The following is a 20,811-nucleotide window of genomic DNA, read 5'->3' as shown; positions in this document are numbered from 1 at the left end:
TCCATGAAGTTTAATGCATTACAGCTGAGTTACAAGAGCCAATAATTATGTCCAAATAGAGGAATCTGCTGGGTGCCTACATTATGGCTATAGTAAGCCACATATCAATACCCTACATGTGACCAAGCTGAGGTTTACTACTGCTATGCAACTTAAAACCATGGCAAGTACATGTGCAGTGTGGCTGTCCTTATTCACATGCAGTTAATGTGAATATGCTGCAGCATGTACAAGCTCCCTTAGGATCCACTCCTACCTCAAGATAAAATGCATCAGAAGTGGTACCAACTAGCTTGTTCAGTTGCAATGGTGATGTCTGAGAGACCGTTTAGTGTAGAGAACAAGGAACTATGCTGTATAGGAAGACCAGCAACCTAGAGCAGTTACTAGTTAGATGAGCAACTCAAAATCCCACAAGTTCTTTATCATAAATATTGTTATATTGAACACAATACATGTTACTTGAAAAATCTACTTTATTAAATCATTTACTGTGGACAGTGCATATTTCTTTTGTTTCCTATACAAGTAGATACCCAGAAGAGACACCACCAAGATGAAGACGGTAGCCGCTATGCCTGGAAACCAAGCAAGGGCAAGTCTAGAGCCAAAACCTGTTTTAAAGGGGGGGGGGGGGGGGGGGGGAAAAAAAAAAAAGTTAGCCCAAGCTAGAACATTTGTATGCCAGGTTCATTTTAAATTACAGCCAGTATTGAGCAAAGTCCTGTAGGAGTGCGTTCAAAATGCTGAAGTAACATACTTTTGATACTATTAGTATGATCTTTGCCAATTTAAAGGCCTCAACTATTGTACCATGCACAACCACATTCAGTGATGTCAATAGCACACTACCTTCGTCCTCTTCGACTATGTTATTTGTTTTGATCTCTTCAGAATAAAATATCACAGGACCATGAGAAGTCACTGTAAGAGTGTTGTCTGTCTGCTGCAATTCCACCATTCTCTCTGCAAGACAAAAAGTTGATCAAATTGGTGCCTACAAGTAGTGTAACAAGCACTCAGTTAAATGTTAGCAGAATGGAAAACCCTCAACTGAGAGAGGAGTAAAGACAATTTACTGGGTCACCTACTTTTCCTTTGACAGGTCACAGAGCATGTCTCCGAGGCAGATGGGACACATACTGAAGCACTGCAGTGGAAGAATACCTATAGGAACACAAGTCACCTGTAGTTTATGTAATTGTAACAAACAGCTCCTGGTTATTTGTGTTATTCACACACTAGTTCAATGTGCTGTTCGGAATCAATTTAAATACCAAGGGTGGTTAATCATCTATAATTATAGTAGCCCAATATTGAGCTGGCCAGAGTACAGTGCTAAGCAGGGAAGCTTATGTCTGTCTGTGTAGGGAAGATACCTGGTACTGTGTGGAGAGCAGGGAGTCCTGAGCACCCCATGCTGGGAAATTGGGACCAGTCAAAATGCTCCCTCCTCCCCAGCCCATGGCACAGGGCTATGACGTAGGCAGGAACGTAGATTTTTTTGACCATCTGGACTCCAGTTCCAAGATTGTAAAAGTTAGCCGACAGACCTCCCCTGTGAGGCAAGGTTATAGTAGAACAGAGGGCCCCAGGATCTGTACAGGCAAGGAAGTTCAGGTTCTAAAGAGATAGCTGGCTGGCTTATACTTCCTGTGGCTTGACGCCACACAGGAACAACGGGAGATACAAATAGTTTCCTCATCTTAAAGTGGTATAAAAATGCAAGGTCTAAATTTTTGCACAAGCGAGCCCAGGAAGTCACAATAGCCCCATTTGGCAACTGATGCCACAATTCTGGAGTGAAGGCATAAATCAGGACCCAAGTACTGTGTGTATTCTACAAAGATTCTGTGAGGAGCATCTACAACATGGATTAGATGTACAGTGGGTAGTATCCATATTGGAATTATGGCTTACTAGATCTGGGAAGGTCAACATTTCTTTAAATTACAGGTGACACCTACTGATTTGGCAACAAGTCCTCCACACACTTCCATAAAAACACTTATCCAAGCAGCTTACCAATCCTCCAAGAGCAGTTTGGGTGTTCGAATCCACAAAGGTGAAGGTGCTTAGAATGAAACGACTGTAGTATGTTGGGAAAGTTATTCCTTGTGAGGAAGTAACAGGAACCAGCTCCGTAAGATAGTTGTCTCCAGCAAAAGGGCAGCTGAAACAACATAAGTACTTGTATCATTACAGCCCTAAGCAAGAGAATGTTTGATCGTTTATCCAGTCCTCACCTGCTGGACAAGATAGGCCATTGGGGAAAGCTAGTAGGCTCAGGAGAACTGGTGGCCCAGCAGTTGTTCAAAATCAGAACTAGGCTTGGATCAGTCCTCTGCAGGATGTGAACTTCAACATGCACAGGATCTCTTAACACTCTTAAAATAGGATAATCTTCATCTGCATAGTATGAGCTATACTGCACATCTGCAAGACATATCCATCAGCTTTTGCATGACCATACAGATTCACATCCAAGAATAAGGGAATCTGTTTGGCATATTAGTCAATAGAACATTTTGTCAAGTACAACTACATAAGCCCTTATACACTAGCTGCATGCCAGACTAAGTTATGTTCCCATCAGATGGGTGGCAGTCAGTTCAGATTTCTTACCATTTGTGATTTTGCAGTTACAGCTTGGGGGTTGGCACCCAGAAGCTGCCCTCTTGAATTTAACTGTCACCTACCCTCAGCATGGCAAGACAGAAATACTGTGGTAAGGTAGCAATTTTGTGCTGCACCATTTGGTTCTGCTGGAATGGCACTTTGTGGTGCACCATTGTGTTGCTGACTGGCCCACATTTGTTGTCCCTGCTTACAACTTTTTTTCCAGGGCCACTTTACCATGGGTCCCATGGACAGCATGTTCAGGTTTCCCCCAATATCCATGTTATCAGGAATGTCTATTATGTATGATTTTAATCTACATCAAATAACACCTTTAGACAGTTCTTAAGATGAGCCAATTTAAAGCGGTTGCGTAAGGTAAGCCATTTTAAGTTAGGCCTGTAACAGCTTTGCCATGCCCAACCCTTCCTATGCAGGTCACAAATTGTTTCCAAGTAGCTTGTTAATTACCTGGAGCTATTCTCATCTCCAAGGTTAGAGGTCCCATGGTAGATACAGGGAGAGGAGGTGGAAGGGTGAAGACCTCTACTTGCAGTGGGACAATGCCAGTCCGTGAAAAGCTACAGCTTACAGTCACTCTGTAGGAAGAGGAGCATTTTGTAATCCAACCATGGTACTTGTAGTGTCAAAAAAAACAAGCCTTGACCTTACCTCATGGTACTGTCTCTAGTGACCGATGCCAACTGCCAGGCAATTACTCTGTTGGTTGCCACAAAAGTGTACTCATACACCATGGATGCATCAACCGCCTGTTAAAAAAAAAAAAATAGTTAACATAGGTGAGATTTACTGTTATTTAGCATCTCTCTTCATAACTTACACCCGACAGACTAAATGAAAGTGTCCACACTGACAGATACAAGGCATTTTACAGCAGGAAGAATAAGATTTTAAATAGTGTTATCCACATGCTGTGAACATGGTTTATTTAATGCACTTATATAGCGCTACTATATTCTGCGGCACTTTATAGACATTACGCTGTCCCCAATAGAGCTCAGTTCCCCATCAGTATGTCTTGTGTGTGGGAGGAAACAGGAGTACCCAGAAGAAAACCCATGCAAATACGGGGAGAACATACAAACAAACTCCATGCAGATGTTGTCCTTTGATTCAAATCAAGGACCCCAGTGCTGTAAGGCACCAGCGCTGACCACTGAGCTGCAGGTTCTAAAGGGGTTTTACCCTTCAGTTATCAATATCTGATCAGTGAGGCTCCAACTCCCACAGATCTTTGAAGAGGCTTTGGTGCGTTAAGCACCTTCACACCATATTCATCAATTCACTCAAATAGGGCCAAACTGGCAGCTGTACATGGGCCAGTGATGTTAGTCACATGGCCCAAGAGGCCTTGGTACTCAATGGCCTCAAATAGCTTAACAGGGGTGCAGGGATTTAGACTCCTACCCATCAGGTAATAAAGGCCCATCCTGAGATTAGGCCATTATTACTCTGAAAACCCCTTTTAACCTACAGCAGTTTATTCTGCTGATCTTTGCCCCTTTGTAGTGCATAGGATGAAATCCAAGCCAAGTTTGCATGCAACACATGCAGATTATGTCTAATGGCTGTACCACAACAGTGGCTGATGAAAGTGTTCAGTGCTTCAAAGAAAGTCTGGCAGTGTAAATTTGGATATTAGAAGTGGACAACCTCTTTAAAAAAAAAAGAAATGTTTAAGGGGTTAAGCAGGTTATTAAACTGATCTATCCTCTGGATAGATCAGCTGTTTTAGAAGGCAGCAGCGCTGGCAGTAGTGCTGCTGCCTTCTTGCCGTTTACCGCAGGCCCAATGACATCATGACTAGTATCAATGGCCTGGGTGGGGCTAAGATCTGTTCACTTGAATGGAGCTTAGCCCTGCCAAGGCCATTGATACCAGTTGTGACGTCACTGGGCCGGCAGTAAACAGCGAGAAGGCCACAGCACTACTGCCTTCTCAAAGAGCTGATCAGCAGGGTTCCCAGGTGTCGGACCCCCACCGATCAGATGCTGATAATCTATCCGAAGAATAGATCAGTTAAAAAAAATAATTCAGAACACCTAAAATATGCACAAAAATATCCACAGATAAAAAGACATGCCTGATCTGGACTAGATTGGGCCACAGTCCCCCTTGCCATGTTCTGTAGTCAATAGACATTGAGCAGTATTTCAGGCAGGTTCAGCATGTTTGGACATTTTGCTCACCTCGTTTGCACTCCCACAGGACAATGGGAACTGGAACCCAATAAATGATGCAGTTGTTGCCACCATCAGGCTTGGGCACGAGTTAGAATCCACACCAAGTACTTTTACAGAGTCCAGGATCAAGGATGGTATGGTTATGTCTTTTGAAATCGCAACCACCATGTTATTTTCAGCAGAGCAGTAGGTAGTCACTACACAGAAGAGGCAGACTGTTAAAGCATCCACTCTACATGCAACAAAGTTTCAAGTTACCATGCAAGGGTTTATACTGACCCATCCTCAGAATAGGCAAGTATGTAATCAGTAGGTGTACAACACCTGGAACACCCACCGATCAGCTGTTTGAGAAGTTAGCACCGCTCCTGTAAGCACTGCAGACTTCTTGTGGCTTTTCCTAGGCCAGTGATGCCACATTAATTGTGGACATGGCCTAGGAGTAGCTCAGCCGCATTCAAGTAAATGGGGCCCAAGTGTAATACCAAGCACAGCTGCTATACAACGTATGGAGTAGTGAGAAGGCAGCAGTGCCCACAGGAGTGCTGGTGCCTTCTCAAAACTGCTAATTGGCAGGGGTCCCAGGTGTTGGACCCCTGCTGAGCAGATCCTAATGACCTACCCTGATGGGTCTTCCAACCTTTATACTGATGACCTTTCTAACTGAGGTACTTCGGTATGTTATGGTGGCCAGTATGGCACTATAGCAGGTAGTATTCAATGTTAGGTTCCCATCTTATAGATATCGCCTTGATGCCAGCAGACATGCAAAAATTTAACAAAATTTGCCAAGAATCTCAAATTCGTAAGAGCATAGCATTAGCACCAGAATATTTTCTATTACTATGGAATTGTTGTATGTTATGGGTGTTTGCAGAGTGCTGTTGCATTGGGTTTTCTTTCTTTGCGTTTCTAGCCATGGCAGCATGCACCTGTGCATTGGGATGTGCTGACTGACCCCATTTTTCCCTGCAGTAGATTACCCTGCCGCCCCAATTAAAGGGGTTGTCTCATCTCAGACAATGGGGCATATCGCCATCAGATGCCCCCATTGTGTTATGGGGTGGGGGCCACATCTCTCTAAGCAGAGCCCCACAATGTGGTGGCTGAAGAACTAGTCTAGCCACCACCAAGCACTCCCCATAGAAGTGAATGGAAGCGCACCACACATGACTGGTCACCGCTCCCATTTACTTCTATGGGCCTGACGGAAATAGCCAAGCCATTTTCAGTGGCCACATAAAATAAATGTAGGGTGGCTGCACATGCACCCTCCACTTTTGGGGCTCCGTTCTATCAGACAATGGGGTAAATCCTAGCATGAATACAAGTTATGCTGAATTGGACCTGCAGATGAGCATTTTGATTGTCAGAAATTGGAGTCCCTCAATCTCATGAAACGTGATGTCATGATTAATTTCTGCCAATATATTCCAACTGTAAACTGACAGAATGATCCCCATTTCTCAGCTTTACTGCTTGTGTGTGCAGCCATTATTTTTTTATTTATGTAAACCGACAGTGATACGCTAACTGCTACAGCCCGGGTGGTGGGGGTTGAATAGAATTACATTATTGCAAAGACTCACATTTCTTTCCATAGTAGCAGCGCAGTGCAAGTGCATTTTGAGAAAAGCAGCATCCAAGTCCTTCACAAAGTTCTTGAGATACAGAGTCATTAGCACACGGCAGGCGGTCAGCTTGCAGAACTGAAGCACAGTCACTTGGACTAGGAGCATCCATAGCTATAGATAAGGAAACATTGTCAATACAATTTATGTCTCCAACAGATCCATGAGACAGGAGCACTAACTCAACTCGTCTGAAGTCCATGTCCTGTGACCGACATTAAAGGGGTTGTCCAGTTTCAGTAGAAAACTGGGCAACTGTCTAGTCCAGTTCTCTGCTGGGATCTTTACCCACCTGCAGTAGTGACATCACCCAACTGCTACAGCCAGTCACTGGCCTATGTGCACTGGGTATTTTCACACTTGCGTAGTTGGATTCCGGCAGGCAGTTCTGTCACCGGATCCGGAAATCCGTATGCAAACAAATTACATTTGTAGACTGATCTGTCTCACAAATGCATTGCAATACTGGATCCGTCTCTTGTGTCATCTGGAAAAACTGACAGTATTTATTTCTCACTTTTTTTTTAAAGGTTTGCGCATGTGCAGACCAGAAAACAGGGGTTTGAACCCTTGGTGCTGGACCAGGCATTAATGCACTTCAATGGAAAATGCTGGATCCAGCAAGTGTTCTGGAATTTTGGACGGAGAAAATACCACAGCATGCTGTGGTATTTTCTCTGGCCAAATACCATAAGTGACTGAATTGAAGACATCCTGAAACCTACTGAACAGATTGCTCTTCATTCAGAGATGCATTAGGATAAAACTGATCAGTTCTTTTCCGTATTAAGCCCCTAGGACAGAACTCTACACTGGAAAAGAATAACTACTGTGAAAGTACCCTAAGGCCAGTAATCGATTATAGTGGTCACATGTCCATTTGAGCAGCCAGGTTAACAAGTCCTGGATGAGCACTAGTAGTGCAACATGATATCTGTCTAGTAAGCAACACTACTGCAGGCAGATCCCCCTCTAGTCCAGACAACCCATAGAATTTTTAAATTAGCTTCCCAAGCCACTTATGCTGCTCCCATAGATTTGAGTGGAGAATTATATAAGTGTGTGGCCTATAGGTTTGCATCTGAGATGTGGGACCCACACCTACTGAACAGTGAAAACCTTTTAAGCCTACTTGTGGAGGTGCAAAAACATAAGTATGATGTTGGGACTTTCTAAAGACAGTCTTGCATTGACACCAAGTTGGTGGAATGTTCTCCAAGATGAACCAGTTGTGAAGTTAAATGTAGTGCATCTTTAAAAATTATAGACCAAGTGTGTTAACTGCCTTACTAACAATTCAAAAACCTTGCATGAAATTAAGTCAATGTTACTAGCATACTAAACCATGCCCAGGTTGAATAGCCTGAGAATAAAGCAAGTTCCAAATTTTGGCACAAACTTTATACACCCTTTTGTTTAACTCTCCATGGAAAATTTATGGGGTGGGGACAGGGTTGCCAACCAGAATTTCTGGACAGCTGATCCCAAAAGTCAGACAATTTATGGACAAAGTGGAAAACCTTTGACTTTACTATACATGACAGAATTAGGTTAATGGCTGAATAGCCTAGCCTTTGAATGATCATACGCCAGCGCAGCCACAGTAGTCCAAACTTGCTGCACACTTCCAATGACACTGGGCAAAGGTCTTGAGATCCTTCATAGAACTGCTCATTGGCTAGCAAGTAGCTGGACAATAAACACTGCCAATGTCTATCCAATCTGCCATCAGCTGGCTTGAGTGGCCATGTTTCACATCAGCCACTCAAGCCAGCATTTGTTTACAGGCAATTGTTCTGCATATTAAACCACTGGAAATCCAGTACAGCTGGAGGTGGAATTTTGCAGAGGGTGAAACCCACAGCAGAAGTAAAGCATGGGGCAGATTTTTTGAGAACTCAACCACACACTTGGAGAAGTTCTCATCCTCACTGCTGTATAGTGACAGCAAGTTAGATGTCCACAGGCCCTAGGATGCCCAGATTAACTAGGTTTCACTGAATTTATGGGACTAGATGTAGGTTCTATGGGGGTAACAAGTTATTAAACTGGTTAAATTACACCATTTGAACAAGTGGTTAATCTGGAAAATTCAGCTCAAACTGAATTGCTAGAACTATGGACCATCATAGGGATTGTTAAGGGCTGCTACTTTCCTGCAGAGTATTGGATCAACTTTAAAGTGAATTTAAATGTTATTCTGCACAGTACTTTGACTGAAAAGCATGACCAAGTTAATCTTTACCCCAGTCTAAAAACTCAAATTGTAGCTGCAGGCAGCATGTCATTTTAAATCCAAGCATGAGACTGCCACGCTGTCATTTGGTCCATGGGCTGCAGGCGATAGTCTAGTGACCATGATCAGCTGTCCCCAGCAGCCCAACAGTAGAGTGGCAGTGTGTCTTCTCCATTTGAATAGTGGTGGGGGAAAACACCAGCCAAAGTCAATTGGACACTTACATATTCTGTGGACAGAAGATAATCTGACCAACCAATTGAAGTCTACCAAGTTTTTTTTTTTTTTTTTTAATACAAATCTTAACCTGGAAGAATCGGGCATGCAATATCTTTCTTGTGATACTGGGACTTCTCATCACGAAGAATTTCTTCCAGAGTGATCGTTACCACATAGCTTCCATTCTGAGAGGGGAAAAGAAAAATATAAAAATAAAAAATCTATACAAGTGTGAATTTTCCTGCAGCTTTCCCCTTAGTACAAAAAAGCCCCCCTAACAGTAGCAAAAACACTTCCATCCTAAGGGCCTTCAACTACTGTTCTCACTGCAAGAAACACCAATATAAATCTACCCTTAAACCGTTATGAGCAGTTCAGACCTTGCAGAGTTAGATTCTCCACAACTTACCTCCTCACGAACATGACAGCCATTGAAAGTAGAGCCAACCACCAGTGAGCCATCAGGTTTCTGTCCAATCCAAGTCCCGCAAGTGGAGTCATTGTGAAGATAGTGAGGCTTTCCATTCTTGTCTAGAATTACAGTCAGTTCATACATACAACTTGCTCTTAAAATTCAGTATGACATTTTTACTGTACACAAGTTGTCCACACAACAGCCACAATGAAGAAAAAACACTCCAGCTTTAAGTCTTACCTCAGCTTGGCACAATTTTGAACTATTAGGAGTTGAACCATTGTACAGGTAGAACACCTATTTGCCTGCAAAGCCACCAATTTGAGAACCAAGTTAACCTGCCATAACCCTACATACTGGTGTGTTAAAATCATGGCCACCATGTGTAGACTCCCCTTACTTTGAAGCACATTTGTATTTCAGTAGAGAAAGTTTAAAGGACAGTTTAGGCATCGTTGACATCTGCAGAAAGCCTCCCATTCCTGGAAGTGGAGTGCAAGCCAAATACTTACCACATGAATGAACTGCACTGATAAATCCCATTGAATAGAGTTTCCATTATAGTTCCACACAGGTCTCACTCCGATATACTAACAGGGGATGTGCCCAACTTATGACAAGGAACACACTGCATCATAAATTAGGTGCATCCTGCAGCATTCTGAACCTGGAGTGAGAAACCATTTCCATAGATTTTTCAGGGACAATTTTCCAGACCCCACCACTCCCAAGTGCAAGTATGGCATAAAAGTGGGTGACTTGATGCATGGAAGGGACCATCAAATCCTTAGCATGCTGCATTATTTTAACAGTTTGCAATTCAGGCTCCTGAGATCTATAAATGCATATGTTATGAGAACGATAGTTTTTTTTACATACTAGTTATGAAAAACTCTTTACCACCATTATCAGAACACCCAGCTTCTAGATGGCAGGAGTGTTTTGATGCAAGTGTAGCGGTCAGGTGAGGAATAGACCGCAAGGCAGGATTTAAGTACAGTACAGCAGACTGAAGCAAAAACCGGCTTTATTAAGGAGCAAAATGAAACTGCCGGAAAACCTAAACAGTACAGTACCACCACACCAGAGGCACAATTGGTCAATGACAGGAATGGCAAGACCTTGTACTGGTCTGACACACGGTCCCACTCCTCTGGAACACACTGCAGTACTTTAGTTAAGAGGCTATCTTGGCCTGTCTCAAACACAGCCAGCTTCTCAGGACTCCATGAGTCAGGCTCTGTGTCCCATCACTAGCCTTTACTTGGCTCCTAACATGGCAGCCATCACCACAACTGTGCAAAAAACAATATTCTAAGGGGCTGACCCTTACATGAGCACAGAGCCACCAAGTGGCCAGTGCACAGCTCAACTGTATAGCAGGGCAATGCCAGTGGTCTACTCATGTTCAGGCCTGTGACAAAATAAATTAATTACTGGGTAGGTTTATGGGATCTGGTGTCTGACTTTAGGTCAACCCTGAGCCGACATTTAGAGGATTCTAGTCTCAATCACTAGCTCAAGACCTTTTCAACAAGAAAACCCAGACAGTGTCAATGTTAAGTCCACAGCATGTCAAGCAGAGTTGGAGTAAAGTCCCTTGGGCCCACCAGAGGAAATGATTGAGAGCCCACTCTCTATAGAGAATTAAGGGCCTATTATTGTCAGATCTTAGGCCCACTGGAGGATCCTTTGGTACTCTGGTGGGCCAATCCAATCCCGGTGTCAAGATATGTTGCCGGTTTCTACTATGAATTTCCAGCTTCCAAAGTTGAACACACTTGCAAACCCACCATGTGTGGCAGAACACTAACAGTAGGGATGAGCAAACTTGTGTTTGTAAGATCAGTGTACAAGGTTTGGGTTCCAAGAACTCCATTATGGATGCCTCTACCACTGACCATAGCTTTTGGTTCGTTGTAGCAGAATCTTTAGATAACTGAAACCTTGTACACAAGTTTCCTCACCCTCAACATGCCACACTTGCCCTGCCCTTTTCTAATGGCATATAATCAGAATTTAACTTTGCCGGGAGATATTCCCAGGGGCACCAACAAAACACTGGCATGCTCGAATATTTAGACAGTACTAGCAGATATTCACCCCCAGATGCCTCTCTGGTAAACTGAGCACTGTTCATTTTGAAGCTGCTACTCCTAAATACAGAAACATAGGGTCACCTTGTACAGACAGCAGAAGACAGATACACAATAAGGCCTCTCGCCCACAAACATAAGGGCTCCATGCCCACACTGGACTGCAATGCATGGGCACCCACATGCGGATTACTTACCTATTTACTTGAATGGGGTCTGCAAGCCATCTGTTCCACAAAGATAGAAGTTCTATCCTTTTGTGGAACAAAAGCACAAACCACCACAGAAGCACTCCGTAGTGCTCCAATTCCGCAAGGCATATCCAGGTTTGCAGACGCATTCAAGTGAATGGGTCCACATCCATGATGCAGAATGCACACAGCTGGTGACCCGTGTATTGTGGAACCGCTGTATGCGATCCACACCACGGACACAGAACCCTTACATTCATGGGCAAGAGGCCTAAGCAATAAAAAGTACCACCACATTTTCCACAGAAGACAGCACCATGAGCAGGCATTACATACATCTTAACCTACTTACTACATAGGACCTACCAATGATACTCAAGGCAAAAGCTGCATCCTCCAACAAAGAAGGTAGAGAAATCTCCATAGTGTGAGATCCACACTGCAGATGGGAAGGATCATCCCAATAGTCCTGTGCCACACATACTAAAGACCCCAATCCATAAGCCAAAAGGGCTAAGACCAGCCTCATCCCTGCTTTGCCCAAGCCCATTCTGGCAGCTGCTACCAATACTGCAGTCTGCCATAGCCCAGAGTTTTATAGCTTGTGTGAGGCCAGAGCAGCTGTGTGATAGGGTAAGAGATGAAAGACTTCAGGTGCAGGGTGTATCATTGAGGTTCTCCAGGGAATTCTACCATCAATCAGTATGCAGCTTAACCCCTTCATAGTCAGATGTAGCTGTGGCTTTACATAGGACTTCCAACACTGCACTATAGCAGGCCTAGGCTCCGCAGTGATTTTCTGCTCTGTGATTCCAGTAGATTGCAGTGTATTATAATCGCCACTGAGTATGACCAATGTACAGGTGAACTCTTGATGATAGACATCAGAGTATAAGATGGACAAGGACTGCCATAGATGCGCCTAATTTCTGATGAGGAGAAAACTAAGACTGACGTAAAAACCCGGTCTTAGTAAATGTACCCCACTAGGGCACATTTACTAATGGACTTGTGACTATTTTAGGCGTAAAATAGTCGCAAGTCCCCTTTTTTAACTGACCGTGCAACAACATTTATTCGCACGGCCGGTTTTATGCCACGTCTGCCAGTTGGGTGTGACAGGGGTGGGGGCTGTGCCAGGGCCAGGACTCCAGCCCAGCAAATTTACTAACATTTACGCCTGGAAACAAGCGTAAATGTTAGCAAAAAGCTATGCCAACCAGGGGCTGGAGTAATTTTTACGCCAGGCGCAAGGATTGCCACAGATGCAACTAATTTATGACGAGGCGCATGCCTCGTCATAAATTAGACTAATCGAATGGCCGCGCAAGGGGGAAACTAAGATTGGCGTAAAAAAACAGCCTTAGTAAATGTGTCCCACTGAGTTTTTGGAGAAAGTCTTTTTTTTGTTAGTTTTTTTTTTCATTTTATGTGCCAACTTTGGGGGACGACATAGGAGGGGCACACAGGAGGACATGTGGGGGAAAAATATTATAGTGGGATACTGTATGGCAGGGGTCTCCAAACTTTTCAACAGGTGGGCCACATTGAAGATTTTACAAGTATTCGGGGGCCGGAAAAAAAAATCAGTTATGTATTAAATTAAATGTATATATTTTACATGGATCGTTTTTGTAATCAGCATGATATGACTGAGAACAAAAGAGAAAAAACTTTAGCAAAACAACGCAAAGACACCCGTGTCCCTATCAGCGGTGTCCCCATCAGCACAAAAATGTCCCCATCAGCACAGCAATGTCCCCATCAGCACAGCAATGTCCCCATCAGCACAGCAATGTCCCCATCAGCACAGCAATGTCCCCATCAGCACAGCAATGTCAGCATCAGCACAGCAATGTCAGCATCAGCACAGCAATGTCAGCATCAGCACAGCAATGTCCCCATCAGCACAGCAATGTCCCCATCAGCACAGCAATGTCCCCATCAGCACAGCAATGTCCCCATCAGCACAACAATGTCAGCATCAGCACAACAATGTCCCCATCAGCACAGCAATGTCCCCATCAGCACAGCAATGTCCCCATCAGCACAGCAATGTCCCCATCAGCACAGCAATGTCAGCATCAGCACAGCAATGTCAGCATCAGCACAACAATGTCCCCATCAGCACAGCAATGTCCCCATCAGCACAGCAATGTCCCCATCAGCACAGCAATGTCCCCATCAGCACAGCAATGTCCCCATCAGCACAGCAATGTCAGCATCAGCACAACAATGTCCCCATCAGCACAGCAATGTCCCCATCAGCACAGCAATGTCCCCATCAGCACAGCAATGTCCCCATCAGCACAGCAATGTCCCCATCAGCACAGCAATGTCAGCATCAGCACAACAATGTCCCCATCAGCACAGCAATGTCCCCATCAGCACAGCAATGTCCCCATCAGCACAGCAATGTCCCCATCAGCACAGCAATGTCCCCATCAGCACAGCAATGTCAGCATCAGCACAGCAATGTCAGCATCAGCACAACAATGTCCCCATCAGCACAGCAATGTCCCCATCAGCACAGCAATGTCCCCATCAGCACAGCAATGTCCCCATCAGCACAGCAATGTCAGCATCAGCACAGCAATGTCAGCATCAGCACAGCAATGTCAGCATCAGCACAGCAATGTCCCCATCAGCCGTGTCACCCTTAAGCACAGCAATGTCCCCATCAACGATGTCCCCATCAGAACAGCAATGTCCCCATCAGCGGAGTCCCCATTAGCAGCTGATAGGGGCCACCACTGATGGGGACACTGCTGTTGGGGACGCTGCTGTTGGGGACATTGCTGTGCTGATGGGGACACCACTGATGGGGACACCATTGATGGGGACACCCGTGTCCCTATCAGCGTTGTCCCCATCAGCACAGCAATGTCCCCATCAGCGGTGTCCCCATCAGCACAGCAATGTCCCCATCAGCGGTGTCCCCATCAGCACAGCAATGTCCCCATCAGAACAGCAATGTCAGCATCAGCACAGCAATGTCCCCATTAATGATGTCCCCATCAGAACAGCAATGTCCCCATCAGCGGAGTCCCCATTAGCAGCTGATGGGGACACCACTGATGGGGACACTGCCTTTGGGGACGCGGTTGATGGGGACACCCGTGTCCCTATCAGTGGTGTCCCCATCAGAACAGCAATGTCCCCATCAGAATGGGGACGCTGATGGGGACATTGCTGTACTGATGGGGACACCATTGATGGGGACACCTTTGTCCCCATCAGCAGTGTGCCAATCAGCGGTGTCCTCAGCAATGTCCCCATCAGCACAGCAATGTTCACATCAGCAGTTTCCACATTAGCAGCGTCCCCATCATTGCTGATGGGGACGCCGCTGTGCTGATGTGGAAACCGATGATGGGTCACCGCTGATGGGGATACCCATGTCCCCATCAGCGGTGTCCCCAGCAATGTCCCATCAGAACAGCAATGTCCCCATCAGCAGTGTCCACCGCAACATCCCCATCAGCACAGCAATGTCCCTGTCAGCGGTGTCCCCAGCAGCATGTGTCCCCATCACCGCTGATGGGGACACCTCTGATGGGGACATTGCTGTGCTGATGGGGACATCGATTATGGGGTTACCGCTGATGGGGACATTGCTATCCTGATGGGGACACCATTGATGTGGACACCCATGTCCCCATCAGCAGTGTGCCAAACAGCGGTGTCCCCAGCAATGTCCCCATCAGAACAGAATTGTCCCCATCAGCAGTGTGCCCATCATCGCTGATGGGGACACCTCTGATGGGGACATTGCTGTGCTGATGGGGACACCATTGATGGGGACACCCGTGTCCTCATCAACGGTGTCCCCATCAGAACAGCAATGTCCCCATCAGCACAGCAAAGTCCCCATCAGCAGTGTCCCCAGCAGCACAGCAATATCCCCATCAGTATGTGTCCTCAGCAGCTTGTGTCCCCATCAGCGCAGCACAGCAATGTCAGCGTTCCCCATTGTGTCCCCATCAGCGTTGTGCAACACTTGCCTCCGCTGTAGCCGGCTTCTGCTCCTCTTCTTTTTTTTTTCTTCTTGGACTCCTGAGTCCCGACTCCCGCCCGCTGCTACACACGTGGATTTGTTATTTCAAACAGCGGGCGGGAAGAGGGGAGGTGCCGCACCTGTGACGTCACTGGTTGCCGGGACATCGGCGGTCCCAGCAGCCAATCAAAAAGCACAGCGTGACAGCATGGGCGGTTGTGCGGCTTTCGTTCCTGCAACCTGCCAGCTGCGGGCGGGCCGGATCGAACGCACAAGCGGGCCGGTTCTGGCCCGCGGGCCGGGGTTTGGAGACCCCTGCTGTATGGGGGCAAATTATTATGGGAGGGATTACTATGTGGGGGAAATAATTATGGGAGGGATTACTATGTGGGGTCAAATAATTATGGGAGGGATTACTATGTGGGGGCAAATTACTAAATGGGGCAATGTGGGGGAAACTACTGAGTGGGGCAAATTACTATATGGGGCAGTGTGGGGGAAATTACTGTGGAAGGCAAATTACTATATGGGTGCAGTGTGGGGGAAATTACTGTGTGGGGGGGGAGTGTGGGGGAAATTACTGTGGAAATTACTGTGGAAACATGTCGCCCAATATTTGATATATTGTATTTTAATGGGTGTCGCAAAAAATTAAATGGGATGGAACTTTTGTGACTGTTGCGTCAAAGCGTGTCACATAGCGGCACCATTGTAATGCATTACATGAAATGTTGCGCAAGTTTCTTGTTGTGCGACACTTGTTGCTGTGTAGCCAGACCCTTATGCCTGTTTCCAGACGTAAAACTAGTAAATTTGTCCGGCCCTGGCACAGCCCCAACAGTCCTCCGCTCCGACACCATCACATCCAACTGACGAGAACCAGCCATGCTACAACATTTAGAAAAAGGGACTTTTTATTTGACTAAGTCCATGCGCCTGGCAGAAAAACTAGACCAGCCCCTGGCTGAAGTAGTTTTTTTTTACCAACATTTACATCTCTTTCCAGGCATAAAAGGTAAATTTGTCAGGGCCCAAAGTCCCGCCACACCATTGACACTCCTATTTGTTGAGCATGGCACTAAAGCTGGACAAAAAACGCACATAAATCCACACTATTTATCGCAGTTTTGGTGCAGATTTGTGTGTGGATTTTCTGTTTATATAAATAACCCCATTAAAGTCTATGGGGGAAACCCCTCCACAGAAGGCGCGGAATCACTCAAACAATAGACTTGCTGCTGCATATCTCCCAACTTTTGAAAAACACAAAGAGGAACAATATGTGCAATATTTTTTATACTAGGCCACACCTCTAATGCCACCCAAAACATAACTACACACACCCAGCCCCACCCAGTCCCCCTAGTGCCCCTGCATAGTAATTATTCCCCCTTTATGCCAGCACAATGTCCACATTGTGCCCCTTCACAGTAGTTATGCCCACATGTGCCCCTTTACAGTAGTTATGCCCACATATAACCCCCTCACAGTAGTTATGCCCACATTATGCCCCTCACAGTAGTTATGCCCACATTATGCCCCTCACAGTAGTAATGCTTACATGTGCCCCTCAGTGGCGTGCCAAGAGTGGGGCGGGGGGGGGGGGCGGTCCGCCCCGGGTGCCTGCTCTCAAGGGGGGGCCAGAAGCAATGAGCGCTTCCATAAATATGTAACACCCCAAAGTTGTATTACTGCACTCCTCTACTCCACTTCTGCCCTTTAGGAGCCGTTATATTGTCATCTGATGTGATTTTACATTATGTCTTCACAAATGTGCATAAAACCATGTTAAATGTAAATTTCCTTGTAATGTTACAGGTTCACCAGCAGGTGGCAGCATCATTGGTAGAGATAGTTTTAATGTTATGGCCGTTCAGAGTGGAACGATCCTGTTCTGTTCTGCCCCCCTGCTAAAGAGAAGTGGAGGTTCCCACATCCTGCAGCAAGGGAGGAAAAAAACTGTTACACCCCTTTCACACGGGCGAGTTTTCCGCGCGGGTGCAATGCGTGAGGTGAACGCATTGCACCCGTACTGAATCCGGACCCATTCATTTCTATGGGGCTGTGCACATGAGCGGTGATTTTCACGCATCACTTATGCGTTGCGTGAAAATCGCAGCATGCTCTATATTGTGCGTTTATCGCGCAACGCAGGTCCCATAGAAGTCAATGGGGCTGCGTGAAAATCGCAAGCATCCGCAAGCAAGTGCGTATGCGGTGCGATTTTCACGCACGGTTGCTAGGAGACGATCGGGATGGAGTCCTGATCATTATTATTTTTCCTTATAACATGGTTATAAGGGAAAATAATAGCATTCTGAATACAGAATGCATAGTACAATAGCGCTGGAGGGGTTAAAAAAAAAATAATAATAATTTAACTCACCTTAATCCACTTGCTCGCGCAGCCCGGCTTCTCTTCTGTCTTCTTCTTTGCTGTGTACAGGAAAGGGACCTGTGGTGACGTCACTCCGGTCGTCACATGGTCCATCACATAATCCATCACCATGGTAAAAGATCATGTGATGGACCATGTGATGACCGGAGTGACGTCACCACAGGTCCTTTTCCTGTACACAGCAAAAAAGAAGACAGAAGAGAAGCCGGGCTGCGCGAGCAAGTGGATTAAGGTGAGTTAATTTTTTTTTTTACATTTTTTAACCCCTCCAGCGCTATTGTACTATGCATTCTGTATTAAGAATGCTATTATTTTCCCTTATAACCATGTTATAAGGGAAAATAATACAATCTACAAAACCCCGATCCCAAACCCGAACTTTTGTGAAGAAGTTCGGGTTTGGGTACCAAACATGCAGATTTTTCTTACGCACGTGCAAAACGCATTATAATGTTTTGCACTCGCGCTAAAAAATAACCCATGTTCCCGCAACGCACCCGCACCTTTTCCTGCAACGCCCGTGAGAAACCAGCATTAGAACCAATTTTACTTCAGTTGTGACTAGGGATGAGTGAACCCGAACTGTATAGTTCGGGTTCGTACCGAATTTTGGGGTGTCCGTGACACGGACCTGAACCCGAACATTTTCGTAAAAGTCCGGGTTCGGGTTCGGTGTTCGGCGCTTTCTTGGCGCTTTTTGAAAGGCTGCAAAGCAGCCAATCAACAAGCGTCATACTACTTGGCCCAAGAGGCCATCACAGCCATGCCTACTATTGGCATGGCTGTGATTGGCCAGTGCACCATGTGACCCAGCCTCTATTTAAGCTGGAGTCACGTAGCGCCGCACGTCACTCTGCTATGATCAGTATAGGGAGAGGTTGCAGCTGCGACGTTAGGGCGAGATTAGGCAGATTAACTCCTCCAAAAGACTTCATTCTGTGATCGATCTGCAGCTGTGGATCATTGAAGTGCTATTATTGACTTGCTCACTTTTTTGAGGCTGCCCAGAGCGTTTTTAGATCACTTTTTTTTCTGGGGTGATCGGCGGCCATTTTGTGACTTGTGGTGCGCCAGCACGAGCTATCACCAAGTGTATTTAACCATCGATAGTGTGGTTATTTTGTGCTATATCCTACATCAGCTGCAGGCTGAGCCTGTGTCACCGAAGTGCATATAACCATCAACAGTCTGGTTATTTTTTGGCCATATACTACATCAGCTGCAGGCTGAGCCTGTGTCACCCAAGTGCATTTAACCATCAACAGTCTGATTATTTTTTGGCCATATACTACATCAGCTGCAGGCTGAGCCTGTGTCACCCAAGTGTATTTAACCATCGATAGTGTGGTTATTTTGTGCTATATCCTACATCAGCTGCAGGCTGAGCCTGTGTCACCCAAGTGCATTTAACCATCAACAGTCTGATTATTTTTTGGCCATATACTACATCTGGTGCAGGCTGAGCCTGTGTCACCCAAGTGCATTTAACCATCAACAGTGTGGTTATTTTTTGGCCATATATTACATCAGGGGCAAGTTGAGCCTGTCACCCAGCGCCTAAAAAATAGACCTGACATTTCTATTCAACCAAATCTGTACTGTTTTAGCTGGTCAAGTTATTTGTATTGACCGTAAAAGCACACTTTTTTTCTGGGTTGAAAAAGCATTCCCAAATTTGCCATTCTCAAAATAACTAGTTTCTGGTATTTGAGGCCTACTTGAAATCTATCCCAAAAAGAAAATCTTACATTGAAGGTATTGATAGTGTCATTCAGAAAAACCTAAGACACACGCTAGCGTGCTGATAGAAGTGTGATTCTGTGATTAAACCTATACCTGTCACACAGCGCAAAAAAAAACAGGTCTCACATCTCTATTCAACCAAATCTGCACTGTTTTAGCTGGTCAAGTTATTTGTAGTGACCGTAAAAGCAGACTTTTTGTTCTGGGTTGAAAAAGCATTCCCAAATTTGCCATTCTCAAAATAACTAGTTTCTGGTATTTGAGGCCTACTTGAAATCTATCCCAAAAAGAAAATCTTACATTGAAGGTATTGATAGTGTCATTCAGAAAAACCTAAGACACACGCTAGCGTGCTGATAGAAGTGTGATTCTGTAATTAAACCTATACCTGTCACACAGCGCAAAAAAAAACAGGTCTCACATCTCTATTCAACCAAATCTGCACTGTTTTAGCTGGTCAAGTTATTTGTAGTGACCGTAAAAGCAGACTTTTTGTTCTGGGTTGAAAAAGCATTCTAAAATTTGCCATTCTCAAAATAACTAGTTTCTGGTATTTTAGGCCTACTTGAAATCTATCCCAAAAAGAAAATCTTACATTGAAGGTATTGATAGTGTCATTCAGAAAAACCTAAGACACACGCTAGCGTGCTGATAGAAGTGTGATTCTGTGATTAAACCTATACCTGTCACACAGCGCAAAAGAAAACAGGTCTCACATCTCTATTCAACCAAATCTGCACTGTTTTAGCTGGTCAAGTTATTTGTAGCGACCGTAAAAGCACACTTTTTGTTCTGGGTTGAAAAAGCATTCCCAAATTTGCCATTCTCAAAATAACTAGTTTCTGGTATTTGAGGCCTACTTGAAATCTATCCCAAAAAGAAAATCTTACATTGAAGGTATTGATAGTGTCATTCAGAAAAACCTAAGACACGCGCTAGCGTGCTGATAGAAGTGTGATTCTGTGATTAAACCTATACCTGTCACACAGCGCAAAAAAAAAACAGGTCTCACATCTCTATTCAACCAAATCTGCACTGTTTTAGCTGGTCAAGTTATTTGTA

The 20,811-nt window shown here is 45.1% G+C and overlaps 1 protein-coding gene across 1 annotated transcript; it reads right to left on the bottom strand.

Annotated features, from left to right (window-relative positions):
- Positions 1 to 471: 471 nt before the first annotated feature.
- On the bottom strand, positions 472 to 12,161 carry LOC121004873 (zona pellucida sperm-binding protein 4-like). The gene is made up of 12 exons (XM_040437322.1): positions 11,978 to 12,161; positions 9,319 to 9,440; positions 8,998 to 9,094; positions 6,413 to 6,568; positions 4,830 to 5,020; positions 3,292 to 3,389; positions 3,091 to 3,218; positions 2,247 to 2,436; positions 2,026 to 2,173; positions 1,092 to 1,167; positions 853 to 966; positions 472 to 614 (listed from the first exon to the last, which is right to left on the bottom strand). The coding sequence occupies exons 1-12, from the start codon at positions 12,159 to 12,161 to the stop codon at positions 472 to 474; spliced, it is 1,647 nt and encodes a 548-aa protein (XP_040293256.1).
- Between the last annotated feature and the right edge of the window lie 8,650 nt (positions 12,162 to 20,811).

This window comes from Bufo bufo, chromosome 1 (genome assembly GCF_905171765.1).
Source record: "Bufo bufo chromosome 1, aBufBuf1.1, whole genome shotgun sequence".
Lineage (NCBI taxonomy): Eukaryota > Metazoa > Chordata > Amphibia > Anura > Bufonidae > Bufo > Bufo bufo.
This window is presented reverse-complemented; position numbering and strand designations above follow the sequence as displayed.

What these genes read in the sequence shown, in the direction of transcription:
- LOC121004873 (XM_040437322.1), bottom strand. Translation starts at nt 12,161, where the DNA reads ATGGGCTTGGGCAAAGCAGGGATGAGGCTGGTCTTAGCCCTTTTGGCT. An exon ending in TGCATGCCCGATTCTTCCAG is followed by an intron (nt 6,569 to 8,997) that starts GTTAAGATTTGT and finishes CCTTATCTATAG; the next exon opens with CTATGGATGCTCCTAGTCCA. An exon ending in TGGCCTATCTTGTCCAGCAG is followed by an intron (nt 2,174 to 2,246) that starts GTGAGGACTGGA and finishes ATGTTGTTTCAG; the next exon opens with CTGCCCTTTTGCTGGAGACA.